This window comes from Mus caroli, unplaced genomic scaffold, assembly GCF_978045245.1.
Source record: "Mus caroli unplaced genomic scaffold, Mus_caroli_1 scaffold_16, whole genome shotgun sequence".
NCBI classification, from domain to species: Eukaryota; Metazoa; Chordata; class Mammalia; order Rodentia; family Muridae; genus Mus; species Mus caroli.
In genome coordinates this window covers 48,928,247-48,951,332 of record NW_028227271.1, presented here as the reverse complement: position 1 = coordinate 48,951,332, position 23,086 = coordinate 48,928,247, and the positions used below count along the sequence as shown (strand labels likewise).

The 23,086-nt window shown below is 41.8% G+C and overlaps 1 protein-coding gene across 4 annotated transcripts in view; it reads left to right on the top strand.

Moving 5' to 3' along the window:
* Window positions 1–23,086, top strand: part of Col14a1 (collagen type XIV alpha 1 chain) — a 232,495-nt gene that overhangs the window by 112,347 nt on the left and 97,062 nt on the right. For all 4 annotated transcript variants that reach the window (XM_021183602.3, XM_029469983.2, XM_085831724.1 and 1 more), the window contains exons 20-24: window positions 2,002–2,131; window positions 4,220–4,342; window positions 6,675–6,824; window positions 10,809–10,925; window positions 19,795–19,941. In XM_021183602.3, the coding sequence (XP_021039261.1) occupies window positions 2,002–2,131; window positions 4,220–4,342; window positions 6,675–6,824; window positions 10,809–10,925; window positions 19,795–19,941 (667 nt within the window). The remainder of the gene's footprint in view (window positions 1–2,001; window positions 2,132–4,219; window positions 4,343–6,674; window positions 6,825–10,808; window positions 10,926–19,794; window positions 19,942–23,086) is intronic.

Below are 23,086 nucleotides of genomic sequence, written 5' to 3'. Positions count from 1 at the left end.
TGCTCTGGTCAACCATGCTCACTCCGGTCAACTCTGCTTGCTCAGTCCCTGCTTGCTCTGGCCCAAAGATGTATTTATTATTATACGTAAGTACACTGTAGCTGACTTCAGACACACCAAAAGAGGGCGTCAGATCTCATTACAGGTGGTTGTGAGCTACCATGTGATTTTGAACTGGGATTTGAACTCAGGACCTTCAGAAGTGCAGTCAGTGCTCTTACCTGCTGAGTCATCTCTCCAGCTCTCCATTTTTCTCTTGATAATGAATATGAGGATGGAAAAAAGGGTTTGCTCTGCATACTTGTATGGCATAAACCCCCAAAGGTTAAGCAGGCCCTAGATCAGATCTCTAGGGTTTCAATATGGTCCCTGTACTGGGCCATGTGGGTCTGTTTCCATATCTATAAAGTGAATGTGATATCACTACCTTCAAGGGTTATGGTGATGACGAAGCTACTTCCTGGATTTAGATTCTTCTAGTAGCACGTGGCACCAAACCTTTAGCACTTACTAAGGGTTGTTGTTATAAACCACAGAAACTACTTTCTGGCAAGGAGTGGGAACCCTCCAGAGTGAGCACACTGATTTACAGTATTCCACAGGCTACATTTGATCAGCAACAAAGCTGTATGCTTCCCAGTGTGAGACCCGACCTTATTTAAAGAGCATCTACATGGGTGGTGTGCTAGACAGCCTGGAATGAAAAGCTGGGCTCTGCTCCAGCATTCTGTTGTAGAGAGACACCCCTAAGGATACTACCCTTGACGAGGCAATGCAAGTCAGGGCATCCACAGCTGCCTTGCGGCCCTTCCTGCCAGGGTTCGACTAACTCACTCTAGATTAAAACAGAGCTGCTACTTTTATAACTGCCTACCCAAGATTCCACATGATGCAACCTCCTGTACACTCCAGTGTTCCTGTCTTTGGTTAGCAGAACTATGGTTGTCTAGTGCAGGCTTTCCTTATACCCAAGATGGTGGCATGTCAAAACTTAGCTGTAGCATAGCAATAGCTACTTCTTGGTTCACCAAAAGGTTTTCTAGGACTCGTTCCATGATCGATGAGTTCCTTCCTTCTGTCAGAAGGAGAAAACATAGCCTCAGCCTGCTGGCATCTCACCCAGCCCTGGAATGGAAAACCTTTTTGGATGTCTTGATCTTGTGACTCTTTTAAGCCCCCTTGGATCAATTTGTACACACTCACATTTTTTTCCAGTGATTATTAAGTTCCCAACAACTCAGAGAAGTGCCAGCATTTGGTTGCTGGGGCATAGGCCCAGTATTTTGTAGTGAATGTGCGGTTCAGAATATTCTCTTAGAAACAGCAGACTTATACTGTATGCCACGTGGCATATTGCACACCAGCTGGTGCAGGGTCCCCGTGCCTCTGGATTTCTTTTTTTTCTGGCAGTTTTAGTGACACAGAGGGATAGCAGATCCAGATGGAAGAAGACATCTCCTTCCAGATGTAAGAAAGCTGCAGCAATTTTTGAGTATTGCTGTTAAATATGTTTCAACTAAAAAAAAAAAAACAACAACACTTGGCTCATGATGCTTTATTCTGTTGCTCTTGGATGGCACCCATCCTTTCTAATTGAAAGAATAAAATGTTGGGGTCAGGTTATCACTGAGGAAGGAAAATAGGGGAGGCTGGATTTGCAAGAGGATGCTCAAGTCATTTCAGAACAGATAAGCAACGGTCTGGGTTGGAGAATGAACTCTATAAACACAAACACCGGCTGGCTTGGCAGATGGTCACTCCGTCTTCTCCAGGAAGGCTGAGAAGATACTGAGAGGAGATATTCTGTGGAGTTAATCCTATTTGGTGCTTATAGACTAAAGTTTCTGCAAGGGATACGGCAGGGAGAGATGCTTTAGCATGAGTGCCTTTCCTTTCTCTAGCTCACTTCTGACACTTTCAAGATGTCTCTAGTCACACTTCTTTATGAGGCCAGTGGGAGTAGGAGTCTCACACAGTCATCGTATTTTCCTTTCTACTCAGGTTATGGTGCCTGGAGTGCAAAACAGTCTCCTTCTGAAGACTCTACTTCCAGACACTGAGTATAAAGTCACGGTAACCCCTATCTATACTGTGGGAGAAGGCGTCAGCGTCTCCGCTCCTGGGAAGACTTGTAAGTGAAACCTTGTCTCCTTTGACACTAATTGATCCATCACCGATGATGGGTAAAGTATAGTGCAATGATTAGGACCAGAAAACCTGCCAGAATCTTGTGTATGGGTGTGGACCCATGTGCAGTGCAATTTGGGCAAGCTGTTTAGCATCAGTGGGCTACAGTTTTATTTTCTGTGAAAGGTGAAGCACAGAGCAGAACTGATCCCTCAGCTTCACCTTGTGATGTATCACACGTCCCAGTGATTTGCCAAGGTGGAGTCCTCATGCCTCAACCTTTCTTCACATTTCACAGTATGGTACCAATCTGAGTCTCTCCTCCTCCTCCTCCTCCTCCTCCTCCTCCTCCTCCTCCTCCTCCTCCTCCTCCTCCTCCTTCTTCCTTCTTCCTTCTTCTTCTTCTTCTTCTTCTTCTTCTTCTTCTTCTTCTTCTTCTTCTTCTTCTTCTTCTTCTTCTTTCTTCTTCTTCTTCTTCTTCTTCTTCTTCTTCTTCTTCTTCTTCTTCTTCTTCTTCTTCTTCTTCTTCTTCTTCTTCTTCTTCTTCTTCTTCTTCTTCTCCTCCCCCTCCTTCTCCTTCTCTTCTTCTTCTTCCTCTTCCTCTTCCTCTTCCTCTTCTTCTTCCTCCTCCTCCTCCTCTTCTACTTTTTTGTTTTTCTTTTCTTTTCCTCTCATAGGCCTTGTTTTATGTTTTTAGATAAGCAGATAGCAAATGTGCTTTCTTTTTATTACAGTTTTGTGAGTTTTGACACATGTATGGGTTCACATAATCATCACCACTAAAGTAGGAAGTAGAAAGCAATGATATCTCCCCAATCCTGTCTCATGTAGCAATACCCTTCGTAGTATTGTCTTGCTCACATTCCTACCCCCTGCAACCTCTGTTGCTTCGTTAGTCAGCTTCTTATTGTTGTTGTTGTAACATATTAATTGAGACAATCAACTAAAAAGGGAAGGTTCATCCTACAGTTTATCTTGCTTGCAGAGTGTTCTGGGACCAGAGCTTAGCATAATTGTCATCAGAGAGATCAGAGAGATCTCATCCAGTGGGTGTAGATTCAGAGTCCCACAGCCAGACAAGGTGGAGCTCAGGGAGTCCTGTGAAGGAGGGGGAGGAAGAATTGGAGGAACCAGAGGGATCAGAAACACCACCAGAACAAGGTCCACTGAATCAACTGACTGGAACTCATGGAGATCCCAGAGATCAGGGAGCCAGTAGGAGTCTGACCTAGGACATCTCTATATATGTTATGGCTGAATAGCTTGGTGTTCTTGTGGGATTCCTAACAGTGGGAGCAGAAGGCTATCTCTGACTCTTTTGCCTACTTGTCAGATTTTGGTCTGTCTACTCAATTGCCTTGTCCAGCCTTGATGTGATGGTATATGCCTGGTCTAGAAAACTGAAAAGATATTTATAATGCATAGTTTCCTGTTTGAACTCCCATTGGAGTGTGAAGGATAGAGGGAGGAATTGCAGTGGGGACTGCTGCCCAAGTGCCCCTCCACAGCCTTTTGCCCTATTTGAACTGTTCATCTGCCTTTAAATTATAATAATGTAGGGAACACACATTGGGAGGCCCAAAGGGAGTGGGAAGAGGGAGTTGGACATAGGTGTAATCAAGACACATTGCATACATGTATAATATTGTCAGAGAATAAAGACACATAAGTATACACTGATATGGAGGTGGAAGAGAGAGAGAGTATCTATCTCATGATGCAGACTCTCTCCACCAGTGATAATCACCAGTAACATTGTACAGTAGTATCCTCAATATGGACAGATGTGTGTGTTTTGGTGTGTGTGGAGCACATCGATGCAAAGATAGAGGTTTTTAATAAGCATCATTCAATTTTATTTTTGGTTAAAATTAATTGAAAAGAGAGTCATCATACTGTGAATGAATCTCTGGATTTCAGATAAAACTCAGTCACCACAAGAGCAACTTTTCACATTTGCATGTTCAAAACACTCAACCACCCCACTGTGAACTTTGTTGATGTTTTATTTGCAAATGTGTTTAGCTTTGTGGGGAAATAACCAAAAGGAAACTATACTGAACCTCTTCTTTTCTCTCTTCTGTCTGCACAGTGCCCTCCTCTGGTCCTCAAAACTTAAGGGTCTCAGAAGAATGGTACAACCGTTTACGCATTACATGGGACCCACCCTCTGGCCCTGTGAAGGGCTATAGGATTGTCTACAAACCTGTGAGTGGTAAGTCCTTCTCAGAACCCAAAAATCCAAAATTCTAAAATTTTTATTTTGCACACACACACACGCACACACATTCCTTTGCCAGAACATGCAAGTAGAGGTTAGAGAACAGCTAGGAAGAGTCAGTTCTCTCTTTCCATCATGTGGGTTCCAGGTGTCAACTCAAGTGGCCAGGCTTGATGGCAAAACTGTGGCGCCAGATCAATGATGCAAACATATTTTAAGATCATTTCTGGCATTGTTTCTGTCAGTGTTAGGCTTTATATATTAAACCACTAAGAGGTGCTTCTTATCTTTTTTGAGGAGAAGGGTTTTGTTGGGTAGGCATTATTAGAAGGACAAAATGATGACTTCATATAGAAAACAATATGCACACCAATGAAGGGATAGGTTATTTACTGAGTGTATGTCTGCTTGACCTAATCTCACCCCAGGCAGGGAACAAGTCTAAGGAAAGCTGGACTCCCCAGGAGTAGTGGGGAGGTCATAGTTCAATGGATGTGTAAGCTCTAGACACTTAAAATCCCTACGTTTAATTTTTTCTTCTGCTTCTTAGATAAGTTAGACAAATTCTATTGACAAACTTTTCTTTCTCTTCATTTAAAAAGTATGCTGTGGGGTAAAACTTAGCAAAGTTAAAAAAAAAAACTTCTTCCTGAGATATGCTCTCTCTTCTACCTCCAAGTCACTGTATACTTAAGTGTCTTTCTTCCCTGGCAATATTATACATATATGCAATGTGTCTTGATTATATCTACGCCCAACTTCCTCTTCCCACTCTCTTTGGGCCTCCCAATGTGTGTTCCTTACATCATTATAATTTAAAGACAGATGAACAGTTCAAATAGGGAGAACTTTTACCCCAGGCAAAAGGCTGTGGAGGGGCACTTGGGCAGCAGTACCCGCTGCAATTCCTCTCTCTAACCTTCACACCCCCGTGACATTTTAAACAGGAAAATATGTAGATCTTTTCAGTTTTCTAGATTTGACCTTCAGAACTCTGGCTGTTCATCAGAAAGGGCTCCTCAAACTATTCTTAATTTGGCAGGAAAAAATGTTAAAAGATAATTAGGGGCTATGAAAAATTTCATTTCTCTCTCTCAAAAACTTGAATGGCCACAGTGTGTCTTGCAGGGCATTGCTATCGCTCTTATTCTAGCCTTCATTCTTCCTCTCCTGCCACTTATCCAGGTCCTGTTGTTATCCAGTCCATGTGATTACAGTAGCCCCACTTCCAGTCTCTCCAGAAAAATATCCTTACGAACCATGAAAATAAAATAGTAGGCAAAGATCAAGGCCTGCTCCACATTCACTTTTTCAGAGTAACCACAGATTTTATTTCTTTTGTCTCTGCCACAGGTCTAAGGTGCATATACACTTATGCAACGTGTTCTGGATCCTTTAAAAATATATATCATTGTCTGAGTATTAAAACAGCTTTCTTATATTAAATTTGTGATTTTCAATTGCTATGGTTTGCCCTCAGTAGAGATAGGTTTGATTGTCACACGTTGGGGTATGGCATTTTACATCTAGTAGATACTGGTAAATACTGTTCAACTCAATAGTACTTTCCTACCTTAGAATAATTGTCCTTCAGTGTTCAGGATGTCATTAGTATTGTGGTTGTCCTGGAGAGGCAGCTACATGTGATCATGTGTGTTAGCTTTTTGTAGCATAGGAAAATCCAAAAACCATGTAGACTTGCTGCTAGAATGGGGTTCCTGGAGGGAAGTGATGAGTGCTTAGAAATTATCACTAACTCGAAGCTCTTAAAAGGAAACACAGAGAAGAAAAGACAGCAGGTAAAAAGGCAGAATAAGACAGCACAGACTGTACTTGACACTTAAGACTCCAGTGGTTTAAATGCAGTTGAAGACACAACAGCCCCAAAATCCAGCATAGCTGAGGCCATGGTTTAGGAGTAGATGGTGCTATTAGTGGCGACATCTACCCAGATCTCCTATCATAAGGTGTGGTCTGGTGTCCAGGATAGAGCTTTCTGTCCTTGACTTCTGCTGGCATGTCATGTAGAGGCAGTAGGGAATTACGTCTTCCACTGGGCAACTGCTGATTGCTTCTGATAATATACAAGTCAGAATAAGTTGCTGGGTGGATAGTGAAGTGTATCAACATTCTAAGTACAAGGGATAAAACGCTACTAGAGGAAGGACTAACATCTGCTTTAGAGACAGATGAGACTAGGTTCTAGCCTCAACCTAGTTGTTTGCTCGCTGGGTAAACCTGAGTAACAGTCAAGAGTTGGTTGAAGACTGTAGTCTCTCAGAGCACGTGCATGTTGTGACTGTAGTGTATACTCTGTCTCTTTCAGTCCCTGGTCAAACTCTGGAGACCTTCGTGGGTGCTGACATCAACACCATTGTCATGACAAATCTCCTCAGTGGAATGGACTACACTGTGAAGATCTTTGCTTCCCAGGCGTCAGGCTTCAGTGATGCTCTGACTGGCCTCGTGCAAACACGTAAGCCCGATTGATGTCTGCTTGCTTCAGTCCCATTAGTGGCTTTGTGCTTGGTTCCCCCTGAGACTTGTCGCTCACTCCCTGTTTTCAGTGCAGCCATTGGCTTTTCTTCCCTCTGCATTACTCTTTCTGGATGGCATTCTGTGGAGAGAAAGGTGTGGTAGTTTCTCAGGGCTGTCCAGAGCTCTAGTTGGCAGGCAGATGCCAGCAGCTGCTTTTCTGATTGACTCGATGGCTGCAGCTAGGATTTCCCTCTGGAAAGTCTGTTGGCACTTTTCAAATTAGGTGAGTTTTTCCAAATAGCCAATAGTCTGACATGGCCAATGCTAGTTAAAGCTGGGCCAAGGAGAAGTTTGCCTTCTCTCAAAGTACTGCGACTCATCACACACACACACACACACACACACACACACACACACACACACCACACCACACCACACATCATTGATTGAAAGTACATGTCACTCCACTCTAAGACCTTTTTGTATTCTTTTATGAATTTTCATATGGGGATTTCTCATTGGCATCTGAACTTCTAGACACACATGGAATTATGTAGTGCTTTCCAAATTTCAATAGACATGTTCTATTGTTCTGAAATTTTGTTATATAGCTCTATATCATCTGCTGTACTTCTTTAGATCAACTTACATGTTCAGATCCAAATACGTTAAAAAAAACATATCTCTACGATATACCCAAGGTTGGTACTTTTAATACATAACGAAGATAATAGACACATGATGGAGAGACAGCATGCTCTATAAAGTATACTTGTGTGCTTTTAGTAGCATGGGCATCATTCTTAAGATGTGTGGTGATAGAAAATTTGAAATGAAACTTAACTGCCTCACGTATTAGTGATGGCCCTGGACAAAGTAGTCCCTGTCTCAGGATCACAAACCTTCTCAATTCTAAGATAAAGCCAATAGCCATCCTGTACCAACCACGGTTGCTATGGATGCTACAGGAGCCAATGTATGCAAAGTGCCTGTTATGGCAGGCTCTCCATGAATAGCTGCTATTATTGTAATAATTGTGTTATACTTGGCATGCATATGATATTCATCTCAAATAGAATGATTAGTAAAAAAAAATGTCATTCAAGAATTTGGCTTCTATAAGACCAGGCTCCAAGTTACCTTTCATTTCATGTAGATCCTGTACTTCTATGAAAGGAAACTTCCTAAATTCCCTTCTGTGGAGTATCTTGACATCTCAAAGATTAGATACTGAATAAGCTTTATAATTTTATCTCAAAAGAATTGTTCCCCCTGCCTCCCTGACCATTTGGTATGATGATACCACATCGTTTAGAAGGCTGATGTAGGAGAATCAGGGTTACATAAAAAGATTCTATCTTAAAAACCACAAAACAAACAAGCAAAAATAAGAAATGGAACAAAGTCCGGCATGGCGGAATACACCTTTAATCCCAGCTCTCGGGAATCAAACCAAACCAAACCAAAATAAAACAACCCATAAACTTATACACACAGTCCCCCAAAATGGGTTCTCTGTATTTGAGGACTCCAGGGTATCTTTTGCCTATGGTTCTGTCTTCTTGACTACTGAGGTGACACTGTTTCCGGTACTAGCACAGTCACTAAGTAAGGTCCTCTGCTGTGCTGTGACAGCAGTGCTCAGCTCCTCCTTATCATGCCTGAGCCTCTGTTGTCAGCATCCCTCCCTGCTCTCCCTCTACTCTTCTGCTTTATGTCTCTACCACTTGCATTGTCTCTGGACTTCTTTTTATTGGCATCATTTTGTGTATTCCTTTTCTCACTCCGTATTTCTTTTTTCTTTTCTTTTCTTCTCTCCATTAGTAAGAACGCTGAACACTCCAAACATACTTTTGAAAACAGAGAATATTAAATTGTTTTATACGCTCACCCATTAAGTAGACGTTAAACAGTTGTTGCTTGTTCTCTTTCTCTCACGTAAAATACAACCTCACACAATGAAACATAATTTAATGTTTTAAAAACAATTTTAGCACGGTTGTTATAATTGTTAATTTCCCTTTCTTGTGTGTGGGTTAAAATAGTTTCCCGTGTCCGGCCCGCCACAGGGCTAGGGCCGCACATGGAGGTGGACACCGGAAATTTGACTGTGCACACCCCACACAGCTGCTGGGTGGGCACTGGACTGTGAGAAGCTGCAAGACCCCACTCCAGGGGTGGGGAGCGCAGTCTGAGGTCCCTCTGACCTGCTGGAATTGGCTCGGGGTCCTCAGGCCTACAGGGAGGCAGAGGATGACAGGTTCTCACTCTTGGGCACTACGGATGCCGCTGGATACTGCGGAAGAGCTGAGAAAGGAGTGGAGGGCCCACTGGTGGGCTCTGGACTAAGGAGAAGAGTGCTCCAGCTGGGTCCCGAGGGGAGGAGAGTGTCTCTGGCTTGTTAGGGCAGGTTGGCTTGGCTTGGTGGAAGCAATGGTGGAAACACAGGGAGGCCTCCTGTGTGAGATTAGACTCAGCTCTTTAGAGGAAGACCTGCTCCGTTGTTCCCCATGGTGGGTACCAATGAGAAGAGGCAGTTCATGGTGTTAAGGCATTTATTGTAGAAAGGCAGAGAGAGGTAGAGAGTAGAGAAATAGAGGCCAGCCATGGCCACGTGGAGAGAAGGGGAAGGGAATCCAGAGAGAGGGGGAGCAAGAGGGCAAGAGAGAGGCAACAGTAAGAGTAAGAGAATAAGAGAGGGAAGAAGGGGCGAGAGTAAGAGAATAAGAGGGAAGAATAAGAGGGAAGAAGGGGCGAGAGTAAGAGAATAAGAGGGAAGAAGGGGCGAGAGTAAGAGAATAAGAGAGGGAAGAAAAGAATAAGAGAGGGAAGAAAAGAATAAGAGAGGGAAGAAGTGGGGCGGAGCATACCTGGCTGTTGCCAAGTAACTGTGAGGGTGGAGTCCAGGCAGAATACCTGTGACTGATGGCCACACACCTCTCAGCTGGGGGAGCGGTAGGGGGCGGTGGGGTTGGAGGGCCTGTGGGAGGCTGTAGCTGAGACAGGAGCCAGGGGTTCAAGGGGCGTGGCCAAACACCTGCCTTTCCTTGCAGACAGTCACCTGCTTGATCTGAGCTTGACCAGGGACCAAGCTGCATATCACAGCTCACTGCCCCACACTTGGATGGGGAAGGGAATATTTTAGTTTGCTTTAGAAAATGAGTCTCCCCCCTATGTTCCACCAGAGAGGAGCAAAATGAAGATGTAAATTGTGATGATGAAAGACTATTTTACTATCTTGAAAACAATAATTATGTAGTAATTTCATTTTATGAGTTAACTAAGAGAGGGTGACATAAAAGAAAAGTCATATGGAAGGAAGAGGTTATTTGGGAAATGCATTTTTTTTTTGCTTTTGATTCTAAATGATAAACACCAAGTGCATATTTTTATTTTGTCCTGAAGAAATCTTTCCATTGTTTCCCCAAAATGATCCTCCAATGTAGATCAGAATTCTAAGGTGAAAAACCCCAAACAGTTTTGCTTACATGTGCAAACTCTACAATTTAATTTCCAAATAGGTTCATTCTTATTCCATTCCATTTTTATTTTTATTTTGATTACTTTTTCACTGCCCATATTTATAGGGTATGCTGTGGGTTTTTAATACATGGATCCATCATGACAAGATCTAATTAGGATAATTAGCATATATCTCCTTAAGTGTTTATCTTTTGTGTGTGTGTGTGGGGGGGTGAGACTATTCAAAATATGCTGTTCTTTTGGTTTTAAAACCTGCAGTGCATTGTAATAAGCTATAGCAGGCCCACTGTGTGATAGCCCAACTGTGTGATAGTTCCATTGTGTGATAGGACAGTTGGCTTCATTCCTTTCTTGGTTACTCAGAATAGCAAAGGAGTTCCTCCCTCACCTTCTAGTCTCCCCACTGTCCCCAGCTTCTCGTAGCTAATCCTTTTTTTAAATCCTTTTTATGAGATCATAATGGGATATCTATTGCCGTTTTGTTTCTGTTTTGTTACAGTGTTCTTGGGGGTGACAGATCTCCAAGCCAATCAGGTTGAAATGACAAGTTTGTGTGCTCGGTGGCAAATACATCGCCATGCCACAGCCTACAGGATAGTTCTAGAATCCCTTCAGGGTAAGTACAATTTTGTGAAGTACTCGCATGCCTGCTTCTGTGCAGATCATCTTGGAAAGTCATATTAGGCTAGAGCTCTCATCTGCAAGCTGCATGTTCGGGGCTCAAAGATGCATCATGTGACATCAGCCCTGCTGAACTTAACCCATGACTGCCTGTCTTCTGTTAAGAGATATAACCACAGCATTGGTTTTATGAGGTATATGCTCAGAAGATACATGTAGAAGCTTATCCACAAGCTCCTAAACAATGCAATCTGCTGTTGGTCTCAGGAGCCAAATAACCAGAACTAGCATACATTCAAATTGCACGGTGCTAGCACCGTGTTACTCACTCCATGGTGACCAGCTTCAAATGCCATGCTTTTCTGAGTGTTTCGTTACTTTGGTGGTAACTCATGAACACATTCTTTTTTTTTAAAACATGTTTATGGACATTTTATTTTTAAGATTTATTTATTTATTATATGTAAGTACACTGTAGCTGTCTTCAGACACTCCAGAAGAGGGCATCAGATTTCGTTACGGATGGTTGTGAGCCACCATGTGGTTGCTGGGATTTGAACTCAGGACCTTCGGAAGAGCAATCGGAGCTCTTAACCACTGAGCCATCTCTCCAGCCCCTCGTGAACACATTCTTTTTTTTTTTTTTAAATATTTTTTTATTACGTATTTTCCTCAATTACATTTCCAATGCTATCCCAAAAGTCCCCCATACCCCCCCCCACTTCCCTACCCACCCATTCCCATTCTTTTGGCCCTGGCATTCCCCTGTATTGGGGCATATAAAGTTTGCAAGTCCAATGGGCCTCTCTTTCCAGTGATGGCCGACTAGGCCATCTTTCGATACATATGCAGCTAGAGACAAGAGCTCCGGGGTACTGGTTAGTTCATCATGTTGTTCCCCCTATAGGGTTGCATATCCCTTTAACTCCTTGGGTACTTTCTCTAGTTTCTCCATTGGGAGCCCTGTGAACACATTCTTATACAGGAGGAGGCATCGTGTGTCCATATCTGTTGAGGTTTGGTCTGACATATAGGAGTTCAAAATAGAATGAACAGTGAAGACGAGAAAAACATTAAAAAAGATATACATTCTATGGTTGTATGAAATGTGAGTTATGGATGTTTAAGCCAAAGGAGATGAAAGATATGCTTGCTATGAGTGGAGGAACAACTACAGAATTTTAGTTATATTTCCTATCTCTCTATGATCATACTTAATATAGAAGGGTTAATATTTACTGTCATTCTTAGGCTTAAAGATACTAAGCTTAATACTCACACTCCCAGACTGTCCCGCAACAATTTGATCCTTATGTTTTAAGAATCTATGAAGGAAGTATAAGTTACTCTAGTTTGGAAAAATATTTAACCATTTGGGTTGACAGTAATATGTATGAAAATCAGTGTAATCAATGGAACTACTACTATTTAGAGGTATTTTTTTTGCTCAAGATTTGTAGCGCAATATCTTTGCAGAGAAGCACTGAGATTCTTTATTAGAAGATATGACTAGTGTGTATACCTGTTGATCTGTAGTCCCAAACCACAGAGAGTTCTTTCCTCACCCAAGACCCTTTGATGGCTACAGAATGAATCAAAATGCGTGTAAGTCTTTCACACTCCCTCAGAATGACTTTCAGGCTGCAAGAAGCCTTTGAAGCAGCATCGCTGTCATGTTGAAAGGAATGGACAGAAGTGTTGTTTCATTTACTCCCCATCACCGTTTGTAGCTGAGGAACTCGGAAGCTGAATTAGCTCTGTTGTCTCTCGTCCAATGGTGTTTATCAGCAACAGATTCTAATCTAGAGCTGCTGAAAAAAAGAATTTGGTCAGGGAGATGTGGGAGTAGCTGTGGGGAAAGCATTTCTGATATTTATTTATTTATTTGGTCATTTTTATTTATTTATTTTATTGGTTATTTCATTTATTTACATTTCAAATGTTATCCCACTTCCCACTTTCTCCTCTGCAAATCCCCTATTCCATCCCTCTCCCTCCTGCTTCTATGAGGGAGCTCCCCCACCCATCCACCCACCCAATCCTGCCTCACTGCCTTAGCATTTTTATTGTTGAATGAATAAATATTATTTTTTTGTCATATATTCCTCATGGTCTGATCATACACACCTTTATCCCGATGTGAAGTTAGTGGAGATGTCCCTGCTGTAACCTCAGATTCTCATCCCAGTGGGAGGATGAGATCCAGGTTTTGGTCACGTGACATACTTCTCTGGCTACATAGTCTGTCTCTGCAGATCTCTCTCTCTCCCTTTCCACCAGCCAAAGGAGCTATCAGGGTGTAAATGGGCCTTGATTCTCCCTTGTGTTAGAGAAAAGTTAGGTAGGTTAACTTGCTGCTATATGCCTCAGTCAAATTTTTATTGCTGAATGAATAAATATTATTTTTTTGTCATATATTCCTCATGGTCTGATCGTACACACCTTTATCCTGATGTGAAGTTAGTGGAGATGTCCCTGCTGTAACCTCAGATTCTCATCATCTTTCTTCTCTGAGCTTCAGTTTCTCCAAAGATCACCTTATTTGAAGTTATTAACTGTGACAATTCCCTACACATTTATAAGCCAACTGTCCAGACTGCATCATTCAAACTTGTTTATTACATTTATAGAAACATAAATAAAGGGACTTAAGCAAAAGAATCAGTTATTGGCTTGTACATTGAGAGGTGTAACTGTGCCCAACTTCAGGCACCTCTGGATCCAGGAGTTTGAACAGAGTCCCTGAGATGGAGTCTCGCTCCCTCGTCCCACTCTGCTTTTCATATTCAGTCAGGCTCTGTGATGGGGCTCCAGTTAGATCCAGAGTGACATCCATCCAGTTTCTGGCTTCATGGGCATGGTGAAAAGAGATGTTTCTTTCTCAATATTTCCAGCAGAAGTCCAGAAACTGAGTCATGCTGGTCTGGTTTGATCACATGCCTCTAAATCTGTCATTGAGTGCACAGGAATGAAATAAACAGACTGGTTGGACCCGGTTAACTTCCCTGTGTCTGGTGGCAGTGTCCAGGAGCAGCAGGGTGGTATTTAATGCTGTCCAGATTATAAGTACCAAGACAGGGAGGGTTGGATCCAAAGGAAAAAAGGATGGGATTCAAGGCTGGCAAACATAAGCCATCTGCTTGTGTAAATATTAGGACATTTTTATGGCTAAGAGAGGGGAAAAGATCACCAGAAGGACAAGCACCATACGGGGAAAGACTGAAATAAAACTTGCCAGTTAGCCATTTGCCAAAATCAGGCTTTGGTTAATTCTGGCATAGATCAAAATGAGAGACTTAGTTGGCCTTGCTAACTTCTGTCTCTCTCTGTCTCTCTGTCTCTGTCTCTGTCTCTGTCTCTCCCTCCCTCTCCCTCTCTCTCTTCCTCTTCCTCTTCCTCCTCCTCTTCATCTCTCCATTGATTTTTTTTTTAAAGCTAATAAGGCAGCTAAGGTTTGATGCAGCATTTCTCTCTGAGTTCCTGTCATAAAGGCCAAGATACCATGTCTCCTTGTTAGTTTGCTTGGTGAATTCTTGCAGCCTGCTTAGAAAAGAGTTCAGAGGGTACATACCTTCTCACTCCTTTAGGTGTGAGATGCTGACTGTGTGCTAGTGTCTGTTCTAAGAGCTAGAGGATTGCAGTCCACTGGAACACCTACTTTATCAAAGACCAAGGCTAGAAAGAAATGTTACATGCGACCTATTTCAGGATCAAACTGTCTGATGCAAAGGCATGGTAATTGGAGGTCAGGTATTGGAGAGATCTGTGGAGAGAAAGTCTTTATGTCATAAAATTCTCACCCCATCTTTGTCCTGATACTGAAGAGCCTCTGCATGTGGCTCTCGGCAGCCACTCAAGGCACCATTTTTGATCCAAGATGGTGACGTCATTATCGATGCAATAACAATCCAGAATGTAGGTTACCTTGCTTTTTAGAAATAAATATACATGAATGGATCACAGGGCCCCCAATGGAGGAGCTGGAGAAAGTACCGAAGGAGCTGAAGGGATCCGCAACCCTATGAGTGGAACAACATTATGAACTAACCAGTACCCCGGAGCTCTTGACTCTAGCTGCATATGTATCAAAAGATGGCCTAGTCGGCCATCACTGGAAAGAGAGGCCCATTGGACATGCAAACTTTATATGCCCCTATATGCCCAGTACAGGGGAACGCCAGGGCCAAAAAAATGGGAATGGGTGGGTAGGGAAGTAGGGGGGAGGGTATGGGGGACTTTTGGGATAGCATTGGAAATGTAATTGAGGAAAAGATGTAATAAAAAAAAAAGAAATAAATATACAAAGACTGTTTTACCCTGTTCTAAGAAAATAAACTGAATTAACATTCTACCTTGGGCAGAGGGATTAAAAGGGTTAGTCATCATCTGATTAATTTTAGATTTTGTTTTCCTTTAAGGCAAAGCCATTAGACTTGAAACACATGCCAAAAACGACATGTGTATACCTTCACTCATGGAGCCCCTCCTTGTTACTGTTGGGAATCACACTAATATTGTTTGCCACTAATTTTAATATGCCCATTCCAATTTTCCAAGGAGTTGTGGATTTATTAATTTTTTTTGAGTAAAGCCCATTAATATCCTATTTTCAAGGGTTCTTAAGAAGTACACAGATATCCATGGAAAATAGGAAATGGCAGAAATAGAACATTTCTAGAGATGATTCCCTGAGGGAATCCCTGGAAAGCTTTTGTGGCTACAGATCTTTATACTGTATGCATAAGATTCAGAAAATATTTGTCTTATGGGTAGCTTACAGTGACTTCCAGTCAGTTGCAAGGGTTGCTCAGAAGCCAGAAAGAAGCAGTTCTTGTGGGTTTCTGGGCCTTGGAAGCACAGAGTGAATTTGGACATTAAAAATAGCTTACTAGGCTTTCACGGTAGAATACAATCTTACCAAACAGTAATCATTTTTAAATTTAAGTATTATTACCACATAGGGAGGTCACGTGGAGGCCATCGAACAGCTTTGTGGAGTTGGCGCTCTCCTTCCATGTTGAAGAGAGTTCTAGGGATCAAACTCAGGTCAATAGGCGTGCAGAGCAAGCATCTTTGCCAGCTGAGCCATCTTGCTGGTCCAGTACCAATGCTTTTCACTTGATCATTACATATGATATATGAGAAACAACTCAGGTAGACAGTATGCTGTTGGGAACAAGTATGTTTGACTTTCTTTGTTGTGATGCTGAAGATGAATCCCAGTCATCACATCCTCTTAGCCCAGTGCTAACATATTAATAAATATTACTTATAAAGTTTACTTATAAAATTCTTTAATATTCATAATATACAGACATTAATTTCAAATGTCATTTACCAAATGACTTTAATTTAGAGGTCAACATTGTTCCATAGCCAAAATTCAAAATAATGTTTATCATGATACATAAATATTGATATAGATTGAAATATAAAGTCAAAGTTTGTCTGGACGTCATGCTTTCTAAAAGGCAAAAGTGCTGTGTTATCTTCACTTAATAATCAATTCATCTGTTTTATATTTTGCACGTGCTGGTTTAAAAGTAAAATTCTGAAGTGATTATTATTAATTTTTTTGTGTGTGGAGAAACAGGTTGTTCCTATTAACTGCTAAACAAAATATAATGTATTGGATCCATGTAGCCTTTGAGAGCAGTTTCTAAATTCCTAGCAATAAGCAGTTATAAGGCATTGATTAATCATATGCAATTTGAGTTGGCGAAATGGCTCAGCAGTTTAGAGCACCTGCTGCTCTTGCAGAGGACTTGTGGAGTAGTTTAGTTACCTGCACTTGTGTTGGGTGGCTCCCAACCTCATGTGAATTCAGCTCTTAGGGATCCAACACCTTCTTCTGGTCTCTTCAAGCATGCCTACACACATGGCATGCTCTCACACAGACACACACGGATATACACATAAAAATTTAAAACATCTTTAGGAAAAGCAAAGACAGTATTTAGGGAACAGAATCTAACTTAATCCCAAGAGAAGGTTTTTTTGTTTCTTTCTTTTGTTTTTTAATGGGACATTTTATTTATTTACATTTCAAAATTTCAAATGTTATCCCCTTTTCCGGTTTCCTCTCCACAAATCCCCTATCCTATCCTCCTCCCCCTACCCCTATCCACTCACCCACTCCCACCTCACCACCCTGGCATTCCCCTACACTGGGGCACTGAGCCTTCACAGGACCAAGGGCCTCCAAGAGAAGTTTTTAAAGTTACATTTTATTTGTGTATTTGGTGGCTGGGGACAGGGAAGCACACACATGCCACAGGAAGTATGGAGGACTGTTTGTGGGAGCTGGTTCTGTTCTTCATCTATGATGTGGTTTCCAAGGGTCAAGCTCAAGTCCTGGGATTGGCAGGAAGCACCCTTAGCCACTGCGCCATATTGTTGGCCCCGGAGGGAAATTTTAATATTTGTTCTTTTTGTAGTAATGACAATTTCTCCTTCTAGCCAGATATCTAGATATGCAAAGAAATAAATATTATGACTAATTCTGAAACTCTTCAGTAATTAAAAACCCTCAAAAGTCCCAGCCCTGACTTGTAAGGACCCCTTACCTGGGCTCTAGCTAGAGTGCTCAGAATGTTTAATTGTGAAGAACTAAGTCTTTACACTATAATGTAGTAGTATACAGTAAGTGACATCCTGTGAGACCTGAGCTTAGAGTTTGGATTCAAATTTCAGTTTGTGGCTGAGCTTGGCACTGTAGTAACTTGTTAATGTTTCTGGCCTCCAGTTTCTTGTCTTTAAAGTGAGGATAATTATAAATGATATAAGAATAGAATGGATTAGTAGACATAATAATCTGTATGATAGTTCTTGGCACATGACAAGCATTCATTAGCTTCTTTGGCTGTTGTCATTTGTGGTGGTGGTTATCATTCAACAGCCAACACAGGACCTAGAATAAGTAGGCTGTCCATAAATGGTGAATGTGATTAACCCAATTGCTCTGGCTCCAGACCCCAGGGCCAGCACCAACTCTTCTAAAGTGGTATAGCAATTTTACTGTGGACGAGGGAAAAGAGAAGAGGGTCAGTGGTTACTCCTCCAACGTTCTTTGTGCCTCTGACATGGGGAAGACAGAAGGTGCGGTGATGTGTGACCTGACTCCTTGACTGACCTGAAAGGACCTGGTTCTCCTGTCTCTGTGGCCTTAAACCATTTCAGCACCATGTCTTGTTCAAAGAACACAAAGGGGTTTGCATAGTGCAACCAGGAAGTTTAGAAGAGGCATACTAAGTTTTCTCAGTCGCCTTTAAGATAAAACCATCACAGGTGTCAGATCAAAATCAAGGCTGGTGATGAGGGTGCTGCTCAGAGATGGAATGCTCCCTATTCTGCAAAAGACCCAAGGTTCAGTCCCTAGCACCTCACAAAACTGGGCGTGGTTCACATGACTCTTATCTCATCTCTTATTCAGAAGATGGAGGCAGAAGGATCAGAAATTAAAAAAAAAAAACAACAATATTTAGCTGCATAATGAGTTCAAGGACAAACTAAGCTTGAGTATGTGTAGGGGGAAATAAGAGAGAGGAGGAAGAGGTCTTCAGAGGGAACAAGAAGCAAAAAGAGAGGGGAAGGAAATTTGTGTGACATGAAAGCGGAAGCAGTTTATTTGAGGAGATGACAGGAGCCACAAGGAGGACAGTAAGGGGCGGGGGGATGACTTAGAACAAAAAGTAATGATACATAGCATGAAAGTGCTGTCATGAAACCCATTGTTTTGCATGCTAACCTAAAAATATTCATTAAAATCATGTGTGACAGAGAAGAAACAGGGCACTCTGGGAACTCCTCTGTTGTCCTGGTAATGCCTCAAGCTTTTGTGCATGTTACTTTGAGAACAAATTCTAACTGAAGTGTCTTAGAATACTGTTTAGAAGGGAAGCCTGTAGGATGATCTTAAATTGTATGCAGTTAAAGACCGGTCTTTTTATGTAAGTCTGTGATCACATGACTATGTTCTGCTGAATCAGTCTTCATAAATGCGAGTTGAGTGCAACAGATCAGTTAAGATGTGTACACATAACTATGTGCAGTCATAGTTCTTCATTCAATAAAGACATGACTTGGCAATCTAACAATAATAAGCCTTATTTTTGTCCATATTAAATGTAACTTTTTTTCATATTGGATTGATTTTATTTTCATCAGCGTCGAAGCACTGTGTAGTAAATACCCAGTCTACACAGTTTGACGACGCTCAGGTACCAGACCTTTGAATGGGTTTCTAGGTCTTTGGTGGCATTTGGAGGCATTGGTTTTCCTTGTCACTCATCAAAACACTGGAGCTCTTCACACTGCTATGGTCTGTCTCTGTCTCAGTACTAGTTGTCATCTCTTCCATCAGGAGGTGGTAGTGACCGATTAGTGCTTTTCCCTTGGCTTTTCAAGTCTGTTTTGTAGGTGGTGTAGTCTTCTCAGAAGTCTTTCTCTTTGGGACCCATGGCAGGGTTTTCTCGTCTTTATTGGTAGTCTTTTGCACCTTCCCACTGCTTTTGGAACTGAGCTGACGACTCTTCTTGCCAGCAGCTCTGGTTTGGGGTTGATGGAGTGTCTTAGCTTTCTTGAACTTGGCACTTGAGGTTGATGACTCAACATCTGTTGTAGAATCCAGTGATTTCCTGGTTGCTTTCACCATACTGAAGCCTGGAGTGGTCTCTAAATGTAATTTTTAACAGAAGAAATTCAGTGACTATATACAAATTTTTACCTGGAGATACAATGCTGCAAATAAATGCTAATGGTGGGGTTGTGTGACATAGAATGCATTTTAGCAGTTAGTGATTGACTCAATGGCTGCTTCATTTTTTTCTTCGTCTCACATATGTTTTGTTTTGCTTTTAATGTAGACACACAAGCACAGGAATCCACGGTGGGAGGAGGCGTAAACAGGCATTGCTTCTATGGACTTCAGCCTGATTCGGAGTATAAAATCAGTGTTTACACAAAGCTCCAGGAGCTAGAGGGACCCAGTGTGAGCATCATGCAGAAAACACGTAAGTCAAGTGCCTTCTCGTGATCCCCCTCAAAATAAGCAAATCGCATATCTATATGAATCTACAGCTTCACCCTGTTTAGAAAACTAATAGTTCTTGCTGCCTGGGAATATGAGCCTTGTACAATTTCCCCCTTCTATCCACCCTGAAAATTCTTCACAGTGCCCCGCTACTGCCGTCACAGTATTTTCTTTTCCATTCCCTATATGTTGCCCCAGGGCCATCTGATGGCCAAAGGCTTGAAACAATGATTTACATTATGATCCAAACGCATAAGAAGCATTCATGGTATGTGGTGTGTGAAACTGAGCTCGAGGACAATGCCATCTTATCACAGCAGTGAGGGTGGGCTCAGAGCCAACGGCGTGTTCCAACTGACTGACCCTGGAGTTATTGCCTCCTTAAGAGGTCCTTGTGCTGTTTTGCAAGCTGGCCCCAGATCTGATGCGCGGAATGGAAAAGCCAAGTATAAAATTAAAACAAGACATTTTTTACATGTTCCAAGGAATTGAGGGTGCCAGCTTCTTAGAGTATCTTTTTCCACATTAATTAATTAACATCCCAATTGCAGCCCCCCCTCTCCTCCCAGTCTCCTCCTTACATGGCCCCTGTCCCCTATCCCTCCCTTTCACCTCTGAAAAGGGGGAGGTTCCCTCTGGGTACCAATCCACCCTGGTCCCTCAAGTCACTGTAGCACTAGGCACACCGTCTTTCACTGATGTCAGAGAAAGCAGTCCAGTTAGGGGAACAGGATTCATAGGCAGGCAACAGCCAGTTGTTGTCTCCCACCCCAGTTGTTGGGAGACCTGCTTGAAGACAAAGCTGCACACCTGCTACATATGTGTGTGTGTGTGTGTGTGTAGGGGCTAGGTCTAGTCTTCGTATAGTCTTTGGTTGGTGTTGTTTCTGGGAAACCCAAAGAGTACAGGTTAGTTGACTCTGCTGGTCTTCTTGTGGAGCCCCTATCCCCTCTAGGACTTACAGTAGCTTTTAATAAAATGTTCTTGACCTGGAGGCCTCAGCCATTGAAATGGCTAAAATAGATTTAACGGTAGTGAACTGAGGGTGGTTCTATTTGTATACCTAACTCAGGATCTCTAATTTGTTTTCAAATTTTAGAATATGAATAGGTGATGGGATTTCCTTCAGGTTTTTGCATGGCATGTAGAAAGAACCACCACCTTGAATAGATATACTAACCTCTAGGACCATGGAGAAAGAAATCACAATCAGCCTACTCCCTTAAAAAACACTGGATGAGCTCATGTGTTATATGACTCATCCTTGATGGTAACACTCAAGCGGCAGAGGCGATGGGATCTGTTTGACTTCCAGTCTGGCCAGTGCTGCATAGTGAGAGGCTTCCATAATAATTGATTAAAATATAGCAAGCTGAATCAACTAAAATTTTAAATAGAGAAACTTTATTTCACAATAAATATATCTAACGTTTTAAACATGTGTTCTTGACATGTAATTTATATCATTAAATCTAAGAGCCATTTTTAGTGGGCAACTAGGTTATTTTGAGTACACTGGAAGAGTCATAGAAGCAGCAGCACTATCATACCATCTTAAAGCATTCCCATCATCCCAAAGAAATCTTATCCTTATGTTATCACCTTTCCATTCTCATGTGACCTCAGGTAATGCTCTTTATTTTGTAAAATCCTTTCCTAGACCTTTTATATGAATAAGAATATATAGCAGACCACTCTCTGTATCTGCCATGTTTTAATGAGTATGTCATTGACATTTACCAAAGCCATGAAATGTATCAGGTGCTCCTTTCTTTTCTGGTTGACTGGAGTTATGTCTTATGGATACTCATCATGTAATGTTTGAAGGTCTTGGAGTCAAGCATGTTTTATTGGATCTCTGTGAGGCCACTTTCAGCCATCATAGTCTTGACAAGTTCAACACCTCCAAGATTCTTTTTGCTTATCCATAAAATTAACTGTCTATTTTCTAACTGCCAATGGTGGCAGTGAATTTTCAACACCTTTGAGCATCTGTGGAGTGCTTCCTCTTGTGCTTTATCGAACACCTACTTTTGTCTTCTCCTTTGCCTTCTTGGGAGTCACAACTATTTGCCTCAGACCTACAGCTCACTATCATGCATTTTTCTCTGGACCTTTACTTTAAAAAAATTTTTATAAAGTACATTTTAAAATCTTTGGACGCCTTTCAAAGACAGCCTATGTGCCCCCCTGATGCCAATCTGCCGGAAGCTTTTAATTTCTGGGTTCTCAGGTTTATAGGCTAAGTTCCCTGTTCATGCTCAGTGCTTGTCTGACTGTCAGAAACAACTAACTTTGTGAGCCTGGTCTACTTTAATCCTCTAACCTTAAGCTCACACTTGTTAGGTACCAACTCAGGGTTAATCCCAAATTGGATCTCTTAGTTTGATGTAAATATTTCCCTGATACAGAAGATATCTGTCTTCTAATAGCTTCTTCCATCCACTGGCTCAACTTCAACTTTCTGAAGCACCACAGATCAGGCCTGTTTATCTGTTATGCGACAGCTTGTCATATGGTTGACGATAAGGACCATCTGTGTGCCATGTAAGGAGTATAAGCATGTGGCACCAGGGTGTGTGCTCTTCATACCCACGAGATTCTTTGGCCAGATGCTTTGCTCAAACAAACCTCCCCTTGATTTGATTCTGAGTTTATTGATGAAACAGAGGATATGTCTCCATCTTATATATTAAAGAAAATGCTTAATAACAAAGATGACCCAAGTCACTTAAAGTGCATAAGCCAGGCTTTGGAAGCAGTTTGTAGTGATCTAAAGAAAGTTTTGCAGGCTCAGTTTTAGTATGAGATCTTTTTGTCTTCTCTATCTCCCTTTTAATTTTAGAATTCTCAAAACAACAACAACATTTAAGAACAATAGGCAGTCATATCCATAACTGAACGGGAGCATCACATAAAGGGTGTTCTCCCTCCTTCTTTTTTCTAGGAAGACGTATTTCTATCACTGTGGTTTCTTCCAAAAATGCCTTTTACTTTACCCACAAGTGGGATTTTGCCGTGGTGTCCTGTGACTTGCTTTGTGTCACACAGTAATTAGCTCATGGACATTTTCCCTTTATCAGTAATATACAGTTACCTCATTCTTTCATGCTGACTCACTCATG